This window comes from Myotis nattereri, assembly GCF_964212035.1.
Source record: "Myotis nattereri genome assembly, chromosome: 16".
Lineage (NCBI taxonomy): Eukaryota > Metazoa > Chordata > Mammalia > Chiroptera > Vespertilionidae > Myotis > Myotis nattereri.
In genome coordinates this window covers 47,121,066-47,147,987 of record NC_138091.1, presented here as the reverse complement: position 1 = coordinate 47,147,987, position 26,922 = coordinate 47,121,066, and the positions used below count along the sequence as shown (strand labels likewise).

Sequence of the window (26,922 nt, the reverse complement as noted above, 5' to 3'; positions counted from 1 at the left end):
TCAGTTGTGTCCAGTCTAATAATGAGCTCCGCAAAGGCATTCTTCATTTCTATTACAGTATTTTTTATCTCTACCGTTTAAAAAAAATATATGGTGTGTTGTGTGTGTTTTTTTTTAATTGATTTCATAGGGAGGAAAAGAGGGAATGAGAGATAAAAACATTGATTGGCTACCTCCCTCATGCCCCTTACTGGGGCATGTGCCTTGACCGGGAATCAAACCAATGACCTTCTGGTGCATGGAATGATGCTCAATCAACTGAGCCACACTGGCTGCACTCTGCCATTCTTTTTTATTCTTTCTTAGAATTTCCATCTTTTTGTTTATATTATTTACCAGTTCTTGAATTATATCTTTTTTTCATTATAGCCCTTAGCATATTGATCATATTCCTGCCATATCTGAATCTGGTTAAAATTTCTATCCCATATAATAAAGAGCTAATATGCAAATGGTCATCACGCCCTCATTCGGTAACGGCTCAGACATTGGGGAGAGAGGAATGGGGACCAGCCAAGCACAAATGAGCTTGCGAGAGAGTAATGGGGACCAGCCAGGCTGCGGCCTGGGAGAGGGACAAGCTGCCCGCCCATGATCCCCTGTGGCCCGGGTGCCTGTGGCCAGCCAGAGGGAGGGTAGCCCAGGTCCTGGGTGCCTGCAACTGGCTAGAGGAGGGAATCCTGGGTCCCAGGTATGGGGTGAGGCAGAGGCAGTTAGGGGTGATCAGGCCGGTAGGGGAGCAGTTAGGGGGAATCAGGCAGGCAGGCAGAGGTGGTTAGGGGCAATCAGGCAGGCAGAGGTGGTTAGGGGCGATCAGGCAGGCAGGCTGAGGGGTTAGGGGCAATCAGGCAGGCAGGCAGGCAGGCAGGCAAGCGGTTAGAAGCCAGCGGTCCCAGGTTGTGAGAGGCAGTCGGACATCCCCCGAGGGGTTCCAGATTGGAGAGGGTGCTGGCCGGGCTGAGGGGCCCCCTCCCATCCCCCGTGCATGAATTTCGTGCACCGGGCCACTAGTATGATATAAAAGGTACAAATTCATTTTTTTGCATGTGTATATTCACTTTTCCCAACACTGTTTTTCCCCCATTGAATGGTCTTAGCACCCTCATTGAAAATCATTTGACCATATATGGAAGAGTTCATTTTGGGGCTCTCTGTTCTACTCCATTGGTCTGTATCTGTCTTTATGCTAGTACTATATTCTCTCTCTCTCTCTCTCTCTCTCTCTCTCTCTCTCTCTCTCTCTCTCTCTCTCTCATTACTATAGCTGTGTAATCAGGAAATGTGAGACTTCAACTTTGTTCTTTTTTTTTTTTTTTTAAATATATTTTATTGATTTTTTAACAGAGAGGAAGGGAGAGGGATAGAGAGTTAGAAACATCGATGAGAGAGAAACATCGACCAGCTGCCTCCTGCACACCTCCCACTGGGGATGTGCCCACAACCAAGGTATATGCCCTTAACCGGAATCGAACCTGGGACCCCCCAGTCCGCAGGCCGACGCTCTATCCACCGAGCCAAACCGGTTTTGGCTCAACTTTGTTCTTTTTTCAAGATTGTTTTGGCTCTTTGGGGTCCTTTGAGATTCCATATGAATTTTTGGATGGATTTTTAAATTTCTACAAAAAACACTGTTGGGCTTCTGAGAGGGACTGCATTGAATCTATAGATCACTTTGGATATTATGGACACCTTAACAATATTAAGTCTTCTAAATCCATGAATGGAAGATGTCCTTCCATTTATTCGTATCTTTTAAAAAAAAATCCTCACTGAGGATATGTTTTTATTGATTTTTAGAGGGGAGTTATGTTTTTATTGATTTTTAGAGGGGGGTTGGGGAGAGAGAGAGAAACATTGATCTGTTGCCTCCTGTACGTGCCCTGACTGGAAATCAAACCTACAACCTTTTGGTGTACGATGCAGTGCTCCAACCAATGGAGCCACCAGTCCAGGGCAATGTGTATCCTTTCATTTCTCTCAGCAGTGTTTTGTAATTTTCAGTGTGTCGGTCTTTCACTTCCTTGATTAAATTTGTTCTTAAGTATTTTATCTTTTTTATATTATTGGAATGGTTTTGTTAAATTTCTTTGAGATTGTTCATCATTAGTGTATAGAAATGCAGCTGATTTTTCTTAAATGGTGATTTTGTATTCTATAACTTTGCTGAATTTGTTTATTAACTCTTATAGTTGGTTGGTTTTTTGTTGTTTTGTTTTTATTTTGTGGAACTTTTTAGGATTTTCTGCATATAAGATTATTTTGTCTGTGAACAGAGATAATTATTTTTTCCTTTTCAGTTTGGATGTCTTTTATTTCCTTTTCTTGCTTAATTAGTCTGGCTAGAACCTCTAGTACTATATTGAATAGAAGTGACAAAAACAGGCATTCTTATCTTGTTCTGGATCATAGGGGAAAAGCTTTCAGTGTTTCACTAAGTGAGATCATCTTGATCCAATGAAGTTTGTTTTTTTCCTGTCAATTTGCTCTTATTGCTGGTTTGTAGCCCTGTCAGGAATCTTTACTAAGGTTTTCCCTTACTTTTTAGGCCCTGAAATCTAATTTTTAGTTCCATACCATTATAAAACTGCTTAAATCTAGTAGTCAACAGATGTCTTGAGGGGAAATTGAATGAAGAATGTTAAACTTTATCTGTTATTCCACTTTTCGGAGATCTTGGCCTTGAATCCTGGCTGGTTTGGTAGTCCTTAATTCCAGTTTTTCTCTCCTCAACCCAGTGAGACTGCTGTAAACTTTATGACTTTTCTTTCTTTATTGGCCTCTATGTTCTACTTAGAAGTCAATAAATACATTCAACAAATGAATAAAGAGCCTGTGAATATAGAGCGAATTTTTGTGTGATTTGCAAACACTTAAAACATTTTGACCCAGTTTTTATAGTTTTTCTGACACCAGCTAAGCTGTCACAGCCAAAGCGAAAGTCTATGCATCATTTTAAAATGTGAAACATATTCATTATGAGAACTATAGCAAGTGATATTTCTTGCAGCTACTTGTAGGTTCAAAGGTTATTGGCCTTAATCCATATACAAATTATCATTAGCAAATATTAAGATGACCTGAAGATTGCTATTAAAGTTTAAAACACTTTTGTGAACATTGCACAGAAATAACTTTTAAAATGTGAACAATTGCCCTGACTGGTTTGGCTCAGTGGATAGAGCGTTGGCCTGCAGACTGAGGGTCCCAGGTTCGATTCTGGTCAAGGGCATGTACCTTGGTTACGGGTACATCCCCAGTCGGAGGTGTGCAGGAGGGAGCTGATTGATGTTTCTCTCTCATCGATGTTTCTAACTCTCTATCCCTTGTCCTTCCTCTCTGTAAAAACCAATAAAATATATTTAAAAAATGTGAACAATTATAAAACAATTATAGGTTATCATCATTAAATTATATTTAATATATTGTTTTGCTTATATTTTAAAATTATAAAAGAAATACATACATGTTGTAATAAAATAAAACAATATAGAATATAAGATGTGAAAGTCCTCTTTCTTTTCTTTATTGTATCACCTATTCCTCCACTTTTAGAAGTAACCATATTAATAATTTTATAGGAATTCTTTTATACACACAATTTTTTTCTTTAATTACAGAAGTGAGATTATAATATATATAATGTTTTCAACTTGTTTTTTTAACTTAATCTGGTGTACATCTTTTAAGGAAGTATATGTAGATATGTCTCATAAAAGCCTAGTAATCCTTTGTATAGATATATCATTTTACTAAGCCATTTCTTAATCTTACACATCTTGGTTATCCCTCACTAAACAGTACATAGGACATCTTTTGTGCACCAGTGAGAGTGGTATACCTTTAAGCTGTGTCAAAAGTAACCCCCCCAATGAAATTTGGCAAAATTCATGTATTTTCCATTATGAAATTGTTTAGGTTTCTGCCTATGTTTTAATTTAGTTGCTGTTTTTTTTTTTTTTTTAATCATTGAGTTGTAGAAGTGTTTATGTATCTCTGGATACAAGTTCTTTGTCATATAGATGACAAAAAAAATACATGCACATGATTTGCCTATTCATTTTCTTTTTTTTTTTTTATATATATATATTTTATTGATTTTTTACAGAGAGGAAGGGAGAGGGATAGAGAGTTGGAAACATCGATGAGAGAGAAACATCGATCAGTTGCCTCCTGCACACTCCCCACTGGGTATGTGCCCGCAACCAAAGTACATGCCCTTGACCGGAATCGAACCTGGGACCCTTGAGTCCGCAGGCTGATACTCTATCCACTGAGCCAAACCGGTCAGGGCCTATTCATTTTCGTAAGAGTGTATTTTAATAATCACAAGTTTTAAATATTAATTAAATCTGATCTATCAAATTTTTTCTTTTATGGTGAGTGCTTTTTTTTGTTGTCTCTAACAAATAATTGTCAATTTCAAACAGACTGAGCCTTTCATGCTGAATATTTTGGGACTCTGTTAGAGGCTTTGATCTCTCATTACTCTGGCTGATGTGTGAAGAAGAATATAAGGCAGCAAGAATAGAAACAGGATGCTATTGTGTAGTGGTCTAGGAGAGAAATAATGGTATTTTGGACTGGGGCTGTAGTGGTGGAGGCATTAAATAGTCTGGGCTTAAAGGTATAGGCTATTGAATCTGCATATTGGATGTATGGTATGAGAGACAGACAGACACACATGGAGGAAGGCAGTTAGGATGATTCCATATTTTTGCCCAGAGCTACTGGATGAATGGTGGATATTTACAGAATATCCAAAACTATGTTGACCAAGGTTATTTCAAACTCTAATGTATATTTGCAGAGTAGTACATTTTTCAGTGTAAAGTAATTAGAAGAGTATCTGATAATATATGAGACTTTTAAAAAATTCAAATACATGGCTACTCTCTCTTTTATAAGAGAAAATTTTGGAGGAAATTTTACTCTTTTTTGTACACATGTAATATAATATAGTTGATGTGTACATTAATGGAACCTAGCAATACAATATTTGATTGTTTCAATTTTAAAACTGCTATTCTTTTGTTTTTCCATTTTCATTTCTTACCAGTTTGAAGCTTTTTTGTACATTCTTTTAAAAAAATATATTTTATTAATTTTTTACAGAGAGGAATGGAGAGGGATAGAGATTCAGAAAGGGAGAGGGATAGAGAGGTAGAAACATCGATCAGCTGCCTCCTGCACACCACCTACCGGGGATGTGCCCACAACCAAGGTACATGCCCTTGACCAGAACCGAACCTGGGACCCTTCAGTCCGCAGGCTGATGCTCTATCCACTTAGCCAAACCAGTTAGGGCTTTTTCTACATTCTTAAGCAAGCATGTCAAACTCAAAGGCTAACATGGGTCAAATAAAAAAGGTTTAAGTTTACGTGGACCACAAAAAAACAAAAGCTTCAATTTTCATAGAAATGTAGGTCTGTTTTGATAGAGACATGCTGAATACAAAGGGCTGAAATAAATGAGTAATTAACATAAAATAATAGAACATATTAAAAATTAATATTTTTGAACATTAACTTACTGGACACTGAATAACTGCACAAATTAATAAGTGTAATGCAAATAAACCTATTTTTCTTGTTCTCCGAAAGCGAAATATTTTCTGTTGCGCACACCAAACAAGTCAGTACAAGACTAATGACGTGGTCATCGGCAGCTAAAATATTCGCTGCTAGTATTAGTGGAGAGAAATGGTGCGCCGGCGTGTAAGGGAAATGAATGCAACATGATTATAGCAATCAGTCATTAGTGAACGTTGTAGTTCGTTATTAATAATTATGTATAACAAGATATTGTAAAAATTAAGTTACGAAATTTTTATTAAAACATTTCTTACATACTGTTATATTGCCTGGGCCGCAAAAATATTCATTGTGGACCGCATGTGGTCTGTAGGCCACGAGTTTGACATGCTTGATCTTAAGTGTTAAGTTGATTCTTGGCTTTCCTATAGGTTAAGATCTAGTTTTTGCCAGCAAAAGTCATTGTTTCAGTAGAGAGTTCATCAGTATTGTGTATGTGCCAGTTCTTGAGTTTCTGTTCAAATTTAGGAGCTAGCATATGGTAGTAGAATGAATTTTACTTCATTTTCTTCATCTATAAAATGAGTAATTTATTAAAGTTCTTTTAAAGTCTGAAATTATATTTTCTTTTTGGTTTTGTAAAGATTTTGGCTTTATAAAGATATTTGAACTATAATGATATTAGAAACATTGGCAATTCAGTCTTTGGGTGATTCATAAAAAAAGAATGGATTGTGGGCATCTTGCCTGGCTCATGGAGTGTTATTAAATCTGAATCACTGTTTCCTGTATCAGACTTAAACCTGTGGGTGATAAGGCTACCTCTCTGTCTTATATTTTTTATTAAAAAAATTTTTTTTTGTTAATCCTCACCCAAGGATACTTTTTGCCATTGATCTTTAGAGAGAGTGGAAGGGAGAGAGGGGCAGAGGACAAAGAGGAAGAGGGAGGGAGGAAGGGAAAGAGAGAGAAAGAGAAAGAGAGGGAGAGAGAGAGAGAGGGAGAGAGAGAGAGAGAGAGAGAGAGAGAGAGAGAGAGAGAGAGAGAAATAGAAACATCTATGTGAGAGAGACACATTGATTAGTTGCCTCCTGCACACTCCTGACCAGGGCAATGGATTGGACATGCAACCCAGGTACGTGCCCTTGACCAGGAATCAAACCCATGATCCTTTTTGGTGCATGGGCCAACACTCTAACCATTTAGCCACACCAACCAGGGCAGCTACCTCTCTCTCTTTTTTTATTGATTTTTTTTTTTTTTTTTTTTTTTTTTAAGAAAGAGAGAGGAAGGGAGAGGGAGAGATAGAAATATCTGTGATAGAAAAACATTAATCATCTGCCTCCTGCATGCCCTCTACTGGGGATTGAGCTTGCATTCCGGGCAGGTAACGTGACTGAAATTGAACCAGTGACTTCTTGGTGCATGGGACAGTGTTCAGTCTAGTGAGCCACATTGGCTACCAGTGGTCGGTGAACTGCAGCTCGCGAGTCACATTCGGCTCTTTGGCCCCTTGAGTGTGGCTCTTCCACAAAATACCACGTGCGGTATTTCATTTTAGTAGAGATTTTGCTCTTGAAAATGTTAATTGCTGCAGTCTGCATTTAACCTTATTAGTTCAGTCAGATTTATTGTAACTTTTTTTTCCATTCCAGAAATACATGCTACAGGATTTAACTATCAGAATGAAGATGAAAAAGTCACCTTGTCTTTTCCTAGTACTCTCCAACCAGGTAAGAGATGTGGCTTTTGTAAAGTCCGATGAAGAATAGTGGCATCGTGCTTCTTCCAAAGAAATTTATTGTATGCCATTTCCCCCACTCATGTTTTAAGCAGATTAAAGTCAGGTATATTGCAACTTTTGGACCACCAGGGGGAAAATAAGAGAGAGAGAGAAAAAACCCAAAATTAATGCTCATTTTACCCTCGAACATAAAGCATTGTTTTTCACCTTTTCAGTTTCAGCTTTTTAAAAATACATTTACTTAGCTCCATCTTTAACTAACTGAATCCAAATCTCTGAGATGAATATGCCATAGATAATTTTGATGTACAGCTGGAGACTAGATAGATATAATGTTAGTGAGGGCATGGAAGGAAAGATTTGTTAATATGTTATTATTAGATATAAAACCAAAAAGAAAATAGAAGACTTTCCAAACTTAAAATAGTGGGAAAAATTATATACAAATCTGTTGGTAAAGCACTAGGACTTTGATTAGCCCTGGCCAGTGAGGTTAAGTGGTTAGAGTGTTGGCCCGAGAACCAAAGGGTTACGGGTTCCATTCCCAGTCAAGGGCACCTACCTGGGTTGCAGCTTTGCTCCCTGCTCCCCAGTCAGTGATTCTCTCTCATCATTGATGTTTCTATCTCTCCCTCTCCCCTCCTCTCTGAACTCAATAAAAAATATATATATTAAAAAAAAACACAGAAAAATGTGAAGAGATACTAGTATTCAGCTTCCTAGTCATGAAAAATATCAAAACAACAGTTACTGATATATCAGTTTTTGTCTGTTCTGTAAGCTGAAATGTAAAAAATATTCTTTTCTTTTTTATTAAAAAATATATTTTATTGATTTTTTACAGAGAGGAAGGGATAGAGATAGAGAGTTAGAAACATCAATCAGCTGCCTCCTACACACCCCCCATGGGGATGGGCCCGCAACCAAGGTACATGCCCCTGACCGGGATCGAACCTGGGACCCTTGAGTCCGCAGGCTGATGCTCTATCCACTGAGTCAAACCAGCCAGGGCGCAAAAATATTCTTTTTTTTTTTTTTTTAAATTGCATTAGTGGCTTCTTTTTTTTAAAAATATATTTTATTGATTTTTTACAGAGAGGAAGGGAGAGAGATAGAGAGTTAGAAACATCGATGAGAGAGAAACATCGATCAGCTGCCTCCCGCACATCTCCTACTGGGGATGTGCCCGCAACCCAGGTATATGCCCTTGACCGGAATCGAACCTGGGACCTTTCAGTCTGCAGGCCGATGCTCTATCCACTGAGCCAAACCGGTTTCAGAAAAAAAAAAAAAAATATTCTTGATAATGTGACTGACTTGATATTATTGGTGGAAGTGTAAATCCATGTAATTTATTTAGAAGCAGTCTGGAAGTATGTTTCAAAAGACTAAACATGTTTATATCTTCTGACCTAGCAATTCTGGTAATAGAAATATATCCTAAAGCATATGGAAAAGGCTTTATGCCGAGGATATCTATGGAGACATTACTTAAGGTAGTAAAAAATTGGAATTAATGTGTTTGTCCAACATTAAGGAAATAATCAAGCTATGACATATTAGGACATGTCTGTCTGGTGGAATATATATAGCAATTAAAAGTGAGGTTTGTGAATTCTTAACACTGTAAAGTGCTTATTATAATGTGAAATTAAAAAGCAGAATACAAAATTACATATACAGGGTGATGAATCATATCTCTGAAATGGTACAAATAAAATTATATGTCTGGTTGTTGACATAATTGATGATTTTTATTCTGATTAATACCTTTCTCTGGTTTTCATAATTTTTAAACTGAGAATACATTGCCTTAATAGAAAAGTATTTTTAGAAAAAAATTTAATTGGACAAGTTATCTTTTATTCAGGGCTCTTTTTTTTTTTTTTTTTAAAAATATATTTTATTGATTTCTTTACAGAGAGAAAGGGAGAGGGATAGAAAGTTAGAAACATTGATGAGAGAGAAACATCGATCAGCTGCCTCCTGCACACCCCCTATTAGGGATGTGCCCGCAACCAACGTACATGCCCTTGGCCGGAATCGAACCTGGGACCATTCAGTCCGCAGGCCGACGCTCTACCCACTGAGCCAAACCGGTTAGGGCTATTCAGGGCTCTTAATGACCTTTCATTTTGCCTTTTCTAACTAGGATTTTTTAATGAAATTATTATAAATATAAATGTTTTGCTATGATCATGTATTGAAATTTCCCCCAAAGTTCAGGGATCGGAATAGCAGTTGATTTACCATCATGAATGTAAACTAGCCCTGGCCAGTGTGGCTCAGTTGGTTGAGGTTGCCATTGGAATCCTGGTCAGGGCACATGCCCAGATTGTGGACTTGATCCCAGGGGGCAGGAGGCCGCCAATCGATGGTTCTCTCTCATTAGTGTTTCTCTCTCTCTCTCCCTCTCCCTCTCCCTCTCCCTTTTCTTCTCCCCCTCCCCTTCCCCCTTCCTCCCTGCTCCCCTTTCCCTTATTCCCTTCCCCTCACCCCCTCATCAATAAAAAACATATTAAAAAAAAAAGAATGGAAATTGGACTCTAATGAAGCCATTCCTTCAAAGTTCTGAGAATCTTAATTTTCAACCTAGAATTCCATGCTTAGCCATTTAAAGAGGTTAAAATAGCCTTGGCCAGCATGGCTTAGTTGATTGAGCATCTTCCCATGCACCAAAAGGTTGCCAGTTCGATTTTTGGTCAGGGCACATGCCTGGATTGTGGACTTGATCCCTGGTAGGGGGCATGCAGGAGGCTGCCCATTGATGTTCTGCTCTCCCATTGATGTGTTTCTCTCTCTCTCTCTCTCTCTCTCTCTCTCTGTCTCTCTCTCTCTCTCTCCCATCCTCTCTCTCTAAGTAAAATATCTTTTCTGAAATTGGCACCATTTTAGAATAGTGTTAAGTTACCATAATCTTTTTTTTTTTAAAATATATTTTATTGATTTTTTTTTTTTTTTTTTTACAGAGAGGAAGGGAGAGGGACAGAGAGTTAGAAACATCGATGAGAGAGAAACATCAATCAGCTGCCTCCTGCACACCCCCTACTGGGGATGTGCCACAACCAAGGTACATGCCCTTGACCGGAATCGAACCCAGGACCTTTCAGTCCTCAGGCCAACATTCTTTCCACTGAGCCAAACTGGCTAGGGCAGTTACCATAATCTTTGTAAGACCTAACAACCTCAGAATCAGTGCTTAAGGATCCTGTAGAATGGCATTTATTTGGGGAAACATTAGAAGATACTAACATTTTGAAGGATCATAAGAAACGATCACACAGAGGCAAAGATCTTTACTCTTTTTCTATAATGTCTTTGATTTTATTTTATTTAGTAGGCTCATTAAATTTGTATTAAAGTATTTCAAGATCTTCAGTTTTTATAACAATTATCATACTCTCCTAAATATTAAACAATTAAAGTTTTTGTGGAAGTCTCAATTTTTCAGTTTAATTTATAAATGAGTTCATTGTATGTTTTAAAAGGGTTATCATTCCAAGCAGATAAATATTGGGTATCAAAATATTATATGTAATTTGAGGAAGCATTGTAAATTATATGTGCAAATAGGTATAAAATTAGACAACCTGGCAATCAGTTCTTCAATATGGTGTAAATTTGATAAGTGAAATTAATTTTTAAAAAGTTCTTTCTTCTGCTCTTTCTTGGCCTAAAATTCTACTACATTAATAATAAATACTTTGTTATTAATATTGTACAACGTGACACTAATTAAATTTATTAATGATTAAAAAACATTTTTAACTTGTGTTTTGTTTGAATTTCAGGTAATAACCCTTCCTAATACTTTGTATTTTGTTTAGTATGCCACTTTTGGCAGTGTTCACTGTCAGTATCTTGATATGGTTTGATGGCCTTGGAGATTTAAAACCAAATAAAAGTGTAAGCAGCCTTTCTTATTTAGTTTTGAGTTTTATTCCAAATAGGAAAAGTTGAAAGTAGATTTACCATGGAATCTGAGTTATATAAAAGACACCGTAACAGTTAACTTAGTGAAAACAGACTTACCAGTTCTATTAATGGAATTGTAACATAGAAGGAATGGGTTTTGATAATCTATTAGATATTCCTTGTAAACTTTATTAATGTTGATATATCTGCTTTTTAAAAAAAAAAAAAAAAAGTCAGTGAATTCCTAAAGAGAGAAATTTTATAGTTAAATTTTTTATTTATCAGTAATTTAGAACTCTTTTAGATTCTTTTACTATATTCACATTTAGTATCCTAGTAATCTATCATTCTCTTTAAAAGAAAAAAACTATTCATTGTTCCCTTAAGACAGAAATTCTGATTTAAAAAATATATATTTTTATTGATTTCAGAGAGGAAAGGAGAGCAAGAGAGAGATAGAAACATTAATGATGAGAGAGAATCATTGATTGGCTTCCTCCTGCACACCACACACTGGGATTGAGCCCACAACCCCGGGCATGTGCCCTGACTGGGAATTGAACCATGACTTCCTGGTGCATAGGTTGACACTCAACCACTGAGCCACACCAACCAGGCCAGAATGTCTCATTTGTAAAAAATAATCACAGCCTTAGCCAGTTTGGCTCAGTGGATAGAGTGTCGGCTGCAGACTGAAAGGTCCTGAGTTCGATTCTGGTCAAAGGCACATACATGCCCAGATTGCGGGCTTGATCCCCAGTAGGGGGCATGCAGGAGGCAGCCAGTCAATGATTCTCTCTCATCATTAATGTTTCTATCTCTCTCTCCCTCTCTGGAATAAATAAAAATATATATATTTTTTAAAATCACAAATGTCTATTCAATTGAACTTCAATTGAGTTGTTTTCCCAGCATGATTACTTTAAGAATGTGGAACTTGCTTTAGTGATGAATTTGGTGCAAAGGTCTGAAATTGTCACTTGAAATTACTTTCAGAACCAGTTTGTGGCACGTAAGAAAATCATCAGTTTAAGTAGTTAATAAATACACTTAGTGTTTGTTTAGAAATGGTTGACAGCTCATCATTCACTTATTCCATAGACTTGGACTCTTTATAACTTTTGGATCTTTCTGAAAAGCAAATTCAATTTTGGAAGATGAAGATTTGAGTTTTTGAACATCCAAGATGATATGTTTGAAAGATAGAGGGAGAAATACAAGAGCATTTTGAACATTGTCAGTGTCATTGTTCCATGGCATTCTAAAATGACAGTTTAAAACTTTATGATATAAAAGTTTGATTGACTAATTAATTTATAGTTCTACTATATCTTGATTCATTATACTTCCATACTTTAGATAAGTGATGGCGAACCTATGACACGTGTGTCAGAGGTGACACGCGAACTCATTTTTTTGGTTGATTTTTCTTTGTTAAATGGCATTTAAATATATAAAATAAATATCAAAAATATAAGTCTTGCCTAACCGGTTTGGCTCAGTGGATAGAGCATCAGCCTGTGGACTGAAGGGCCTCAGGTTCGATTCCGGTCAAGGGCATGTACCTGGGTTGTGGGCACATCCCCAGTGAGGGGTGTGCAGGAGGCAGCTGATCGATGTTTCTCTCATCAATGTTTCTCTCTATCCCTCTCCCTTCCTCTCTGTAAAAAATCAATAAAATATATTTAAAAGAGAAAAGTAATTAAAAATGTAGGTCTTTGTTTTACTATGGTTGCAAATATCAAAAAATTTCTACATGTGACACGGCACCACCAGAGTTAAGTTAGGGTTTTTCAAAATGCTGACACGCCGAGCTCAAAAGGTTTCACCATCACTGCTGTAGATCCTGTAATATATATGTATAGGCACTTTAAAAGGATCATTTTTTAAGTCAACATTTTTCTGTTTTTTTGTGTATGTGACTTGATTTGTAAAATGTAGGATGGGATTATTATTTTGTCGTGCATCTGAGTTTAGTAGATGACTACTAGATAATTTCTTTTATGAAAAAAGTATATGTACTCACCAAAATATCCCATTTTGTCTGAGTTGGTTTTGTATTTGTACAACAATCCTATCTAATAAAAGAGAAACATGGTAATTAGCCGTACGTCTGCTACCCTTCCCATTGGCTAATCAGGGCGATATGCAAATTAACTGCCAGCCAAGATGGCGGCCTGCAGCCAGGCAGCTTGAAACTAACATGAGGCTTGCTTGCTTCAGTGACGGAGGACTCCAACATTCCCCGCCTGCCGCTGCTGGCCTCTGAGCTTGCAGTTTGAAACATTGTTACAAATATAGAAGCTAAACAAAACCCCAGAAACCTGCTTTCAGCCAGCAGGGATCTCAGAGCTGGAGTTGAAACAGTGTTTCAATTATAGAACCCAAACAAACCAGATACCTGCTTTCAGCAGCTGAGGCCTAAGAGCTGGAGCCAAGCCTCAGAGCTAAAGCTGGTCCAGAATATAAAAAAGAAAAAGAAAAAAAGGAGCAGTTGGGAGCTTCAGTCACCCGCCAGCCTGAAAACAGCCCTCAGCCCCTCACCCAGACTGGCCAGGCACCCCAGTAGGGACCCCCACGCTGAAGGGTGTGTGACCAGCTGCAAACAGCCATCATCCCCTCATCCAGGCTGGCCAGGCACCCCAGTGGGGACCCCCACTCTGATCCAGGACACCCTTCAGGGCAAACCAGCCGCCCCCGACCCGTGCACCAGGCCTCTATCCTATATAGTAAAAGGGTAATATGCCTCCCAGCACTGGGATCAGCGGCTCTGTGTGTGACAGGGGGTGGGGCCACAACCTCCCTATCCGCCCTGCTCTGTTCGTGATAGGGGAAGACATCCCAACCCCCTGATTAGCCCTGCTCTGTGCCTGATAAGGGGGAGCTCCCCATCCCCCTGATCACCCTGCGGCTCTGTGTGTGACAGGGTGCGGCACCCCAACCCCCTGATCGGCCCTGCTCTGTGTGTGACAGGGTACGGCGCCCCAACCCCCCCCCCCCCCACGGGCCCTGCTCTGTGTGTGACGGGGTAGAGCCATAACCTCTCCATCGGCCCTGCTCTGAGTGTGACAGTGGCGGCGCCCCAACCACCCCCCACGGGCCCTGCTCTGTGTGTGACGGGGTAGAGCCATAACCTCCCCATCGGCCCTGCCCTGAGTGTGACAGGGTGTGGCGCCCCAACCCCCTGATCCGCCCTGCTGTGTGTGTGACAGGGGGTGATGCCCCAACTCCCCTATCGACCCTGTGAGTGACAGTGTGGAGCTCCTCAACCCCCTGATCGGCCCTGCTCTGTGCATGACCGGGGGGAGCTCCCCAACCCCCTAATGGGCCCTGCTCTGTGCGTGACAGGGGGTGGCGCCGCAACCTCCCCATCGACCCTGCCTTGAGTGTGACTGGGGGCGGTGCCCCAACCCCCCAATCGGCCCTACCCTGAGCGTGACTGAGGGTGGCATCGCAACCTCCCAATCCGCCCTGCTCTGTGCATGACAGGGGGCGGCTCCCCAACTCCCCAATCGGCCCTGCTCTGAGCCCGACCAGGGGCTGCACCTAGGGATTGGGCCTGCCCTCTGCCACCTGGGAGCAGGCCTAAGCCAGCAGGTCGTTATCTCCCGAGGGGTCCCAGACTGGGGGAGGGCACAGGCCGGGCTGAGGGACCCCCCGCTTCCCCCCGAGTGCACAAATTTTTGTGCACCGGGCCTCTAGTATATATATATAAAAGCCTAACTGACCGTTATGACAGGATGACCAAATGGTAGCTATGACGCACACTGATCACCAGGGGGCAGATGCTCAATGCAGGAGCTACCCCCTGGTGGTTAGTGTGCTCCCACAGCCAACCTCCCACGGCCGACCAACCTCCTGTGGTCCCTCCCCCACAGCTGGCCAGCTGACTGGCTGGCCGGCCATAATTGGCCCCAATCAGGACTGGGCGAGACGGCCCTGATCAGCCCCTGATTGCCGGCCAGGCCGAGGGACCCCACCCATGCATGAATTCGTGCACTGGGCCTCTAGTAGAATATATATTCAGGTTGGATATTCATTTTTATTTGTATTTAATAATTATTGATTAAATGTATTTCTTTAATATGAGATTTCAAATGATTGAGGTGGCTCTAAGATGTTTTATGCCCTCTGGATGATCAAATCATTGGTATTCCCTGTGGCTCCTTACAAAAGTATGGAATCACTCTTCCATTTAGATTGAGCAGATAGTGCCTTGTCTTAATGATAGAGGTATTGACATGAATTAATCTAAAAGGACCAATTTACATGGTAAAATGGGCAGGAAGCATGAATTTTAGATTAAACAGGTTTAAGTTTTGTTTAAAATATATTTTATTGATTTTTTACAGAGAGGAAGGGAGAGAGATAGAGAGCTAGAAACATTGATGAGAGAGAACCATCAATCAGCTGCCTCCTGCACACCCCCTACTGGGGATGTGCCCACAATCCAGGTATATGCCCTTGACCGGAATCAAACCTGGAACCCTTCAGTCCACAGGCCAATGCTCTATCCACTGAGCCAAACCGGTCAGGGCTTAAGTTTTTATCTCATTTTTGCTGCTTAACTAATTGTGTGATCTTGGACAAGTTATTTAACTTTGCAGCCTGTTTCCTCATCTGAGCAAATAGAGACAATACCTACTTCCAAGTTTATAAATACTTTTAAAACACAATAGCATGTTATACATCCTATATAATAAAAGGCTAATATGCAAATCGACCGAACGGCTGGTCACTGTGACACGCACTGACCACCAGGGGGCAGATGCTCAACGCAGGAGCTGCCTTCTGGTGGTCACTGCACCAGAAGCCAGGCTCACAGCTGGTGAGTGCAGCGGCGGTGGCGGGAGCCTCTCCTGCCTCCACAGCAGCACTAAGCTGTCAGTTGGACATCCCCTGAGGGCTCCTGGACTGCAAGAGGGCATAGGCCAGGCTGAGGACCCCCCCCCCTCCCCCAAGTGCACGAATTTCATGCACCTGGCCTCTAGTTTAATAATAAATGTTTATTTCCTTTTCTGTTTTTATCTTCACATCGTGGTCATTTGAGACTAATAATAAGGTTGAAGAACTTTCTAAGCAGTTACCCACCCTAAACATGACTTTAAGTTTACTTTAGGATTAGTCTGCCGTGTACTTTAGTAAATACTGTATTCTCTCCATCACCAGGAGGAGTATTTGAGAAAGGAAGGATTGATTTAAACATTGTAAATAGCCTGTCGAATTAGTGTCTTAAGGACATATTTTTGATAACTTGTACTTAACATTTCCCTAAAAGTGGTTTTCATTTATCTTCAATCACAGGTACAGGAACCTTAAAGATAGATTTTGTTGGAGAACTGAATGACAAAATGAAAGGTTTCTATAGAAGTAAATATACTACCCCTTCTGGAGAGGTACGCTATGCTGCTGTCACACAGTTTGAGGTATGGTATTCTTTTCTGAAGTATTACGATCTTAAATGAGATATTCTGACAAAGGTTTATTCTATTATTTGTGTGATTATTTGTTGCTGGGTGCCTTTGGCCATACTTATATTTATGATTTTAGATATTTATTTTATATTCATTATTATTTTCGTTATAAGAGGGAGGGAAACAGCATTACTATTAATTTAGTAAGAAAAACCACAGGCATCAGATACTAAGGATAATTTTAATTAAGAAAGGTACATAGGGTCCCCCGAACATCTCCAAGTGGACTAAGGAGTCCATGTTGAGGAACTTGGCAGTGGCGTGACAGGGACCTAGGGACCTGCCGTGGGGCCGCCGCCAGCGGAGCCAGCGCTTCAACCTCGGCCTGAGGAAACCCCTTTTCAAGGAGAAATGAAGAAGAAAACTGTCTGTACCTTAAATGTGGGAGATCAGGAGTATGAAGATATGGAAGGTGAAGAAGACAAAGATAATGCTACCACTGGCTTGTTGTACAGTGAAGCTGACAAATGACCAATATGTCTTAATTGCCTATTAAAGAAGGAAGTTGGTTTTCCAGAAAGCTGTAATCATGTCTTCTGTATGACCTGTATTCTTAAATAGGTAGAGAATATTTTTACATAGATTATTTGATTTCTTCTTTATATTAGCCTTGTTGGATAACCAGAGCAGATGTAATAGTGTCCTTCCATTTTACAGATGAGGAAATTTATTTATTTGCATTCTATAACTTGGCCAAAGCTCATAGCTTAAGGTGCAGAAATGAATTTAAAACTTTCTAATTTAGTATGAACTAATTTTAGAATCTGAGTTAGAGATATTACTGAATTTCTTCATAGATTTTAAATGATTAAAAACCAGAACATTTCAGACTTTATGTATTTATTATGTTGACTCCATTTGGGCCTACTTAAGTAGATCATGGTACTGGTACATTGAATATTCATTATGAGGCCCATTGTTATGGATTGTGAAATAAAAATTTATTGTCATACTAATTAAAAAAAAAAAGAAAGGTACATAGTATAAAAGCAATTCAAGTATTGAAAAATTACCTGCATGTATTTGTGTGTGTGTGTGTGTGTGTGTGTGTGTGTGTGTTTGTATATACACATTCTGAGCTCTTCTTCAGGAACATCAGCTAACAATAGGTGTAACTCTAGTGTCTATCGCTCAAATGTGCCTTTGATTGCTTTCATCACTTCATCCTTTGAATATTTCAGAAACCTTTAAATTTTGTTATTTGTATCATTCATTTAATTTCCTCTAGTATAAATTTATTTCTGTACTGCTTCTCCTAATTTAAGTTTTTTATACTACCATTTCTTTTCTTACACTCTACTTACTTTGCAAATGTCTTATTTATTCTTTGATAGAATTTTTATAATTTAATTTTTTTGAGAGTGCAATCAGCCATCTAATATTTTTCCTCTTTAGAAAACCTTTTTCAGGGTTTCTCTACTTCTGCATATTTTGTTACTTCTTTTCATGACACAGAATATTGTCATTAATGGGGGTTTTTTCTGTTTTGTTCTTTTATTTAAATCCTTTTGCAGCTTATATTCTACTGAACCACTAAATTTTATTTTGCTTTAACAACTGTGCTCTGTTTTTACTTTTAAAGAAAGAATGAGGTCTATTTAAGTAGGTCAAGTGGTGACAGTTCTATGTTAGTATATGGAAATGCCACGGAACAAATTACCTGCTTAGAATTGGTAGAACGTCTGTCTTTATTCCCATTGCTAACATTCCAGATAAAGAACAAAGTACATCAAAGATTCTGAAAATATTTTTACTTTTGAAATAAAAGCCAGAGAGGCAACCTATCATATTTTCCCAGTTCTGAATCCTTACAGTATACTATTGACTCTCCCTATGCTCTTGTTGTGTTAACATAGAGCCATTTGCATTACATTTTTGAAATATTTTTATTAAAAAAATATAATTATAGCCCTGGCCAGTGGGGCTTGGCTGGAGCATCGTCCCATACACCAAAAGGTTGTGGGTTCGATTCCTGGTCAGGGTGCAAACAGGAGGCAATGTTTCTCACATTGATGTTTCTCTCTCTCCCTCTCCCCCTTCCCCTCTCTCTCTAAAAATCAACAAAATATAATATATATGTATATATATATTATAAATAACTCTAATACTATAAACCAGTGATTTTCAACCCTTTTCATCTCATGGCACACATAAACTACTAAAATTCTATGGCACACGAAAAAATACGTTTTTTGCCAATATGGCAAAAAATGGGTATAATTTTTATTTATTCACACAGGACAGCTATTGTGTTGGCTGTTATCATTTCTTTATTTGATAATCTAAGGAAAAAGAGGTCAGTGCCCTTGATTAAATAGCCAGGTATTGCATGTTTTAAAAATTCTTGGGATACACTGGTTGAAAATCGATGCTATAAATTGTTATGATCTGTAGAAGATCTAGTTCCTTACTATGTGGCAATGATAGTAAGCCTTGTGTTTCTTTGTAGTCAGTGCTTAGCTGGTTGCTTGGCACTGAGTAGAAAGTAAATATTTGAACAAGTGAATGAATGATAGAAATAGAGAGGGAGAGATGGCAGTTACTTTGTGAAATAGACTGCTAGGGTAATCAGTGATACTTACATTTTATATTCTTTTTTTTTTTTTTTTTTTTTTTGAGGCTACTGATGCTCGGAGAGCTTTTCCTTGCTGGGATGAGCCTGCCATCAAAGCCACTTTTGATATCTCATTGGTTGTTCCTAAAGACAGAGTAGCTTTATCAAACATGGTATGTATGTGTTTGTAAGTATATTTAAATTTTGAATTTTAACACATTTGGTTTACTAATTAGATAGGATAGCATGAAACCACCCAACACAGTGCTTCATAGATAATAGTTACACAAATGTTAGTTTTTATACTTCCAGTAAGCCCTCTTTTTTCTAGTTGCCTTATTTGGAGAGTTTTCCACCTCATGGGAGAAATTCCTTCTAAGCCAGCGGTCACCAACCTTTTGGACCTCATGGACCACCAGTAATCCGCGGACCACCGGTTGGCGACCGCTGTAAACCATATTGACAAGAGTATCTTCTTTTAATTTAAAGGCATAAATAAGTGATGAGTTTAATAAAAAGAAAAAATCTGACTTTTTAAATTGAATTTATTGGGGTGACATTGGTTAATAAAAAAGTATATAGATTTCAGGTGTACAATTCTATAATACATCATCTGTATATTGTATTGTGTGTTCACTACCCTCAAAAAAATCTGACTTTCTTATTAAATATCAAAAGATATAACCACATAATGAATTGTATTTAGGTTTGTGGCTGATTGTATTTTTGGAATATGCCTGATTTCATTCATAAACAGAGTAAGCATTGACCACTTGAAGTGTTTTGTCTAGGACTGCTTTCAGACATAGAGTATATCCTATAGCTTATAATGTGAATCTGGGGAACTTGGGAAAGCCTACTGCACCTGAAAATAACTGGCTTTTGCCTCCTTTATTGGGGGAAAGAATTCCACAGATAGAACGCCATTCTCTTCTCAAATATTCTTAGAGAGGAGGCCACTATATTAAACTAAAATATTCATTTACAATTTAGTATGAATTTATCAAGCCTGTTTTTGAATAAGTCTTCCTTGGAAGAAAGAACAGAGATCTTGGGGACACTGAGAGCCTGAATAGGAAAAAGGGGAGGACACCAAAGGGGAGTTAGAACTCCAAAGGCACAGTGGAGGTTTCGTCACAAATTTGCTTAGAGCTGGTCTTAGTACAGAGAGTGCTCTAAATCTAAACATCTGTTCCCTGTGAAATGTAGATTTCACAATTGCATTAATAATTATTGTCTCCTAGCCTTATTTCACTTAAAATGTATTGAGCTCTGTCTTAAAACATCCCAGTGCCTGGCATAGACATTCAAAAAAAGTTGTTTCTTTTTACTCATTCTTTTAACACGTTAGTCTGGAACTTTTTAATGTAACTGCATGATCAAACCACTTTCCTTCTTAATAGGAAAGATTTTGACAGCATAAAAGCACTGGGTGAATTGGCATAGATAAGTTCCGGAAATGGGGAAGGAGAGGCAACAAAGCCTACAATTTTGGACTAATGTTTTCTCTATATTTAATGTAAATCTGTTTAAATTTTTTCTTTTTTTTTTAAGAATGTAATTGATCGGAAACCATACCCTGATGATGAAAATGTAGTGGAAGTGAAGTTTGCCCGCACACCTGTCATGTCAACGTATCTGGTGGCATTTGTTGTGGGTGAATATGACTTTGTAGAAACAAGGTCAAAAGATGGTGTGTGTGTCCGTGTTTACACCCCTGTTGGCAAAGCAGAGCAAGGAAAATTTGCGTTAGAGGTAAATGTACTTGAAGAGGATTGTTCCAACAGTCCATAACTCCAGGTTGGGGAATTTACATTTCTGATCAATTATTAGTACATTTATTTATAACTTAAACTGAAATTTGTTGTGCTACTTTGGTTTTATTTGTAATAGAATTTTTGAAGTACCAACCTTGCTGTTGCACTAACATTTTATGAGATAATGATTAAGAGAATATTGGAGTAGAATTTATTTACCCAGAGAGTGAGTGGGAAAATACGTAATTACATTTTTCATACCGAGTTAGATATAACTAAAGTTTGGCCAACAGATACAAAGCTTGGGGCTAACACAGTCTTTGAATGTAGGGCCCCTGGGATTGATTTCTAGTAACTTGAGATAATTTGGCTTGCAACAGGATTCCTTTGTGGATTTCTATATGAATTCCAATAAAATATTTATTAGATGGTTTTTTTGTTTATACTTTTATAGGTTGCTGCTAAAACCCTGCCTTTTTATAAGGACTACTTCAATGTTCCTTATCCTCTACCTAAAATTGATCTCATTGCTATTGCAGACTTTGCAGCTGGTAAAGTAAATTTCATTTTATTGCTGAATTGTAATAACTTTTTTTGATTTTGTGATTTTTGAGGAAGAAGTATGTGTATATATCAATAAATGTTTATATTTATTTTATGAAGGTGCCATGGAGAACTGGGGCCTTGTTACTTATAGGTATGTTAATGATGCATTACCCTGCCTTATCTTTTCAATCACTGATTTCATAAAAGCTTCACTCATAATCACAGTTGAATATCTTCTGCTTTATGATCTACCATAAATTTTCCTACCTCCCCTCACTTCTGTGCACATTTTAAAAATGTGGATGAACACCCTTTGGTGCTACTATCTGAGATAGTATGATTTTTCGTAAGCATCTGGCATTAGTAACATTTTTAGATATATTTTGGGCTCAGTTTCTCAGTTCGGTGCCTTCTATTCCTCCCAGTAGTTTCATAGTTATTTATCCAGCTTGCCAAACCTTCACTGATTTAATATTTTCTAGCCAAATTTTTCCATGGCTTTCACTACATTATAAATATGTGGGTTATATAATTTTTGAAGCAGGTTCTATAAACAGGTTTTTGCCTTCTACTTGCAATCGCCTTCTTCGATTAGCTGAGTTTTAGACAACCTTCTTAGTTCTTTTTAGGGTTTTGAAAGGCATCTTCCCCCTCCTTGGCACTCCCGTTCTTTTAATGGAAGAACTGTCTCTCTCTAGCATAGTAATCCCTAAATCACGAAGACAAAGTTTTCCCAAAATTTCAAGCAACTGTCCTATCAATAACCTGATAATTAAACTTGTGTCAAAGCTTTGTCTTCTGTTGTATGACTTCTACTGATGTAGTCTTTAATCTTCCTGGAAATTTTTTATCCTTTATACTAAGAAACTGTTTTCTTGACATTTCTAAAGCCTAATTTGACCATCTTATTTCCTATTTGAATCTCCCTTCCCTACTTGTGCATGTTTTTATTGTAGTACTTTTATTGTTTAATTATTTTATTCTTTTTTTTTTTTAACACAGGGAGACTGCATTGCTTATTGATTCAAAAAACTCCTGTTCTTCATCACGCCAGTGGGTTGCTCTGGTTGTGGGACATGAACTCGCCCATCAATGGTTTGGAAATCTTGTTACTATGGTATTTAATATTTTTAAGTGCTCAAATATATTTATCTTCATCCTGCTGCACATTATTTTGGCTACATAATATTTCAGGGATGCCTGTAACATTGTGCCACAAAAATAAAATGAGTGTCTGCCCCCTGAGAGGGAGGTGACCGGTAGCAGTGATCAGGGGGCAGGGCCAGCCAGCGGGCGATGCCAGGCCGCCAGCCAAGGAAGGTACCAGTGGGTCCCCCAATTGCCCCACCCGCAGGTCGCTCCACCGATGGCCCTGATTGCCAGCCAGGCTTCGGGACCGTACCCTATATATTGGGAACAGTCTCTTAGAGATAAACATTAAAACCTGGCAAGGCTACTCCAACACTGAAAAAAACAGGATGATGCAGCGATGCCATGCATGGTATCTGGCTTGCATCTTTTGTGATCAGCCCTGATTCTGACACTTATAACTGTGTGACAAAGCCAATTACTTAACTTCTCTCTGCTTCAGTTTTCCCACCCATAAGATGGGGGATATGGTATTACTGCCTCAGAAGGATCATGCTATGAACTACTTTTTATAATCAGGGCAAAAAAAATGTAGCTGCCCATAGAACAGCAAGATGGCTTTCACCTGTATGAAAAGTATGGTCACTGGTACATGCAGCATCCTGGATTGCAAGTGGAATGTCCAACTGCCGGTTTAGGCCCAGCTGAACCAGCAGTCAGACATCCCCCGAGGGCACAGGCTAGGCTGAGGGACCCTCCCTACACACACATGAATTTTGTGCAGTGGGCCTCTAGTTTGATTATATTGAAATGTTTTTAGGGGTCAGTTTTTTTCATTGTCTAAAATGTTATGTTGAAATTTGATAGAAATTGCAGAATTAATGTAAATACTGGTAAATACCATCTACAACAGTCAATTATGTTAAAGCTTGGGAGAACAGGGTTTATTAAGTGAACTAGAAGTACCTCTGCAAAGGAAGAACTGGAGATTCTGGCGTCAGCCAAATCCCTGATGGCTTTTTAGGCTGCCAAAGAGCAAAACCTGACTTGGATGTTAGCTGAGACCATATGTCACAGAAATAAGCAAGAAAGTAAGATATGTAGCAACTGTGACATGTCTGAGAGAGCTTCTAAAGGAAGTCAGCCCTTGAAAGTAAACCCTTTCCTTTTACTTTGGATGATTAAGATTTTACTTAGGGGTGAAAAAAGGTTTTTTGAAATATAATTTTATGTGGAATTAAGTATGCTCGTACCTGTGTTCAGATATGTACAGAAATGTTCTTTTCTGCGTAATGCAACAAGTTTGTTGCTGCTAAACAATTTTTTATTTTTTTGCTCAGGCTTTCAGCAGACTTTATTTTTTCTGATTTTATTTTGAAACTACCAGTAATAACTTTTAGTTGGGGAAATGTGTGCATTATTATATTGATTTTAGGCAGCTTTTTTACCTGGTTTGAGTAACTATTCTAGTTATTAGATACCAGTTGTTTCAATAACTGAAATTCAAGATAGGTTGGAGAATAACTAGCTATGTACCAGCTATCTTAATGGAGGCTAGTAGTTAAATAAGTGGACAAAACAAATAGCCACTTATCACTTAATGTTGGAAAATCTTGGTCTTTTCAGAATTTTAAAATGCCTTTTTGTTTTTTACCATTGCATTAGTCCTTTAGCATTTAGCATGGATTCATATATTGTTTTCATAAGAGGTTTAATCAACTTTAATGAAAATTAGATTAAAATCTCTAAAATGTGCTTTTTTTTAAAAAAAAAGTTGATTTTTTTGACCCATTATATTCTTTGTCCATTCCCCTATTAATTCTTAACAGTTGAGAATTTTCTATTCCATAAATGCTTAAATACCATTCATTACTGAACTACTTGCTTCCATTCTGTTAATCTCACCCAATTCTTATATAAGCAGTACTGCTTTTCTATTTACCTAGAAAGTTTAACTCATCCATAAACAATGATTTTTCTCAGCCATTATGGAAATAGTTTCCAGTTTTTCTTGTTTGGTCCTAGCAGCTTTCTGGTTCTTTTTGAGGGTTTTTGTTTTGTTTTGGTTTTGTTGTTGTTTTGTTAATCCTCATCCTAGGATATTTTTTTCATTAATTTTTAAAGAGAGTGGAAAGAAAGAAGGGGGGGGGGGGGAGAGAGAGAGAGAGAGAGAAGGGAGGGAGGGAGGGAGAAAGGAAGGAAGAGGAAGACATCGATTGGTTGCCTCCTGCACACTCCCAAACCAGGGCCAGAGATGAAACCTGTAACCCAGGTACATGCCCTTGACTAGGAATTGAACCGGCAACCCTTAGGTGCATGTGCTGATACTCTAACCACTGAGCAAGGACGTGTGTGTGTGTGTGTGTGTGTGTGTGTGTGTGTGTGTGTGTGTGTGTTTTAAGAGAAATCTTTATTAAGCTAAATTTTACATGACAATATAGGAAATAATATAGGGGGGGAAAGCCTACATTTATCCACTCTCTTCCCCTTTCTATATAAGGGCTTTCCCACTTATTCCCCCCTCCTTCCTCTGTTTATACCTTTGGTAGTAAAATGTTACTTATTAATGTTTTGAAATGTCTCTTAGGCATAATGCTAACATCATCCGTTGGCCTTTCTTGGAATCTTTTAGGCATCTCTTTAGTTTAGATACATGAATTATTGCTCTGGCCTGTACGTCTCAGTGGGTTGGAGCATCGTCCCATACACTAAAAGGTTGTGGATTCAAACCCTGGTCAGGGCAAGTACAGGAGACAACCAGTCGATGTTTCTCTCTCTCTTTTTTTTTCTCTCTCTCTCTCTCTCTCTCTGACTCTCAAATCGGTAGAAACATATCCTCAGATGGAGATTTAAAAACAAAAACAAGAGATGTGAGTTATTTACTAATTTTTTTGAATTTTAGTTCATTAAGTTGGCAAGTTTTAGAGTATAGTGGAGGGGACATGAGAGTTTTTCAAATGAATGGAATGACAAGTATTTTGTTTTCTTTACATATTTCTCTTTTGTTTTTAGGAATGGTGGACACATCTTTGGTTAAATGAAGGCTTTGCATCCTGGATTGAATATCTGTGTGTAGACCACTGCTTCCCAGAGTATGATATCTGGACCCAGTTTGTTTCTGCTGATTATACCCGTGCCCAGGAGCTTGATGCCTTAGATAACAGCCATCCTATTGAAGTGAGCCATAATTTCAACCATTGCTCTCATTTTTAATGAAGTAATTTGTTACAGAGATATTTAAAACTCTGAAAATTGCATGGGTGATTCACTTGTTTTTATACTTTATATTTCCAGTCTTGAAAATCTAGCAAGACTGGTCTAATTACGTTTCTTCTTAAGATAGACACTATAAAAATTGATCTTTGTAGAGTCAAGTACTATGTACCCTTAAGCATTCATTAAATACATTTTTATTGACTAGTATGGGAGAACCATACCTGTTGAATAATATGCATAGGGGAACATTATCATTCCATTGTTTGTTTCGTAGAAAATTCTGAACATATTCTTTTATTGTCATTATCTGTTTATATATATATTTTTAATTCTCTTGACTTAGGTTATTGTTATTTCAGCTAGTTTATATGTATAAATTTTGCCTTCAAAGAACTAGACTTATAGTCTACTTTGACATATTTAACCAAGGTCCTATATAATTGTAAACCATAAAGAAAGAAAGTGTTTTTCATCTCTCTCTTCTCCACTCCCACTCACCACCACCACCAATAAACAGATTCATAGTGACTTACCTCCCAAGCAAAGCAGAGCCAAGACTGGACCCTAAGAGTTGACGGGGATCATGTTAAATATTTTTTTTAAGGATCATCATTATACATTATGAGGGAGCCAAAGGCAGAAAAATATCATATTAGTTAGAAGTGTTTTCCTAGAAAGCTTTTTATGTAATTCAGTATTATAAGTTGTCTGCTTCCTGTCATAACCTTGAATTACATTGTCTGCCAGGTCAGTGTGGGCCATCCTTCTGAAGTTGATGAGATATTTGATGCTATCTCATATAGCAAAGGCGCATCTGTCATCCGAATGCTGCACGACTACATTGGGGATACGGTAAAAAAGCAATTTTAAAAGTTTTCTATTCTTTTATGGTGAAAAAATATCAGATCTTAATTAAATTAAGTTCCTAAGTAAATTTTTTTTTTTTCATCCAGAATATTACACTACTGGATTGTCTTTACTAGTATTTTTTTAATATTGACTCTTGTGATCTCTTAGGTCAGTGGTCGGCAAACTGCAGCTCGCGAGCCACATGCGGCTCTTTGGCCCCTTGAGTGTGGCCACGAAGTTTCAGTC

General features: G+C 38.3%; 1 protein-coding gene across 1 annotated transcript in view; it reads left to right on the top strand.

Moving 5' to 3' along the window:
* The window catches only part of NPEPPS (aminopeptidase puromycin sensitive), a 67,504-nt gene that overhangs the window by 17,918 nt on the left and 22,664 nt on the right, over nt 1-26,922 (top strand). Inside the window, exons 3-11 of the mRNA XM_081108791.1 lie at nt 7,188-7,265; nt 16,496-16,617; nt 19,285-19,392; nt 20,774-20,974; nt 21,431-21,527; nt 21,640-21,673; nt 22,525-22,639; nt 25,624-25,788; nt 26,575-26,679. Coding sequence (XP_080964917.1) covers nt 7,188-7,265; nt 16,496-16,617; nt 19,285-19,392; nt 20,774-20,974; nt 21,431-21,527; nt 21,640-21,673; nt 22,525-22,639; nt 25,624-25,788; nt 26,575-26,679 — 1,025 coding nt within the window. The remainder of the gene's footprint in view (nt 1-7,187; nt 7,266-16,495; nt 16,618-19,284; nt 19,393-20,773; nt 20,975-21,430; nt 21,528-21,639; nt 21,674-22,524; nt 22,640-25,623; nt 25,789-26,574; nt 26,680-26,922) is intronic.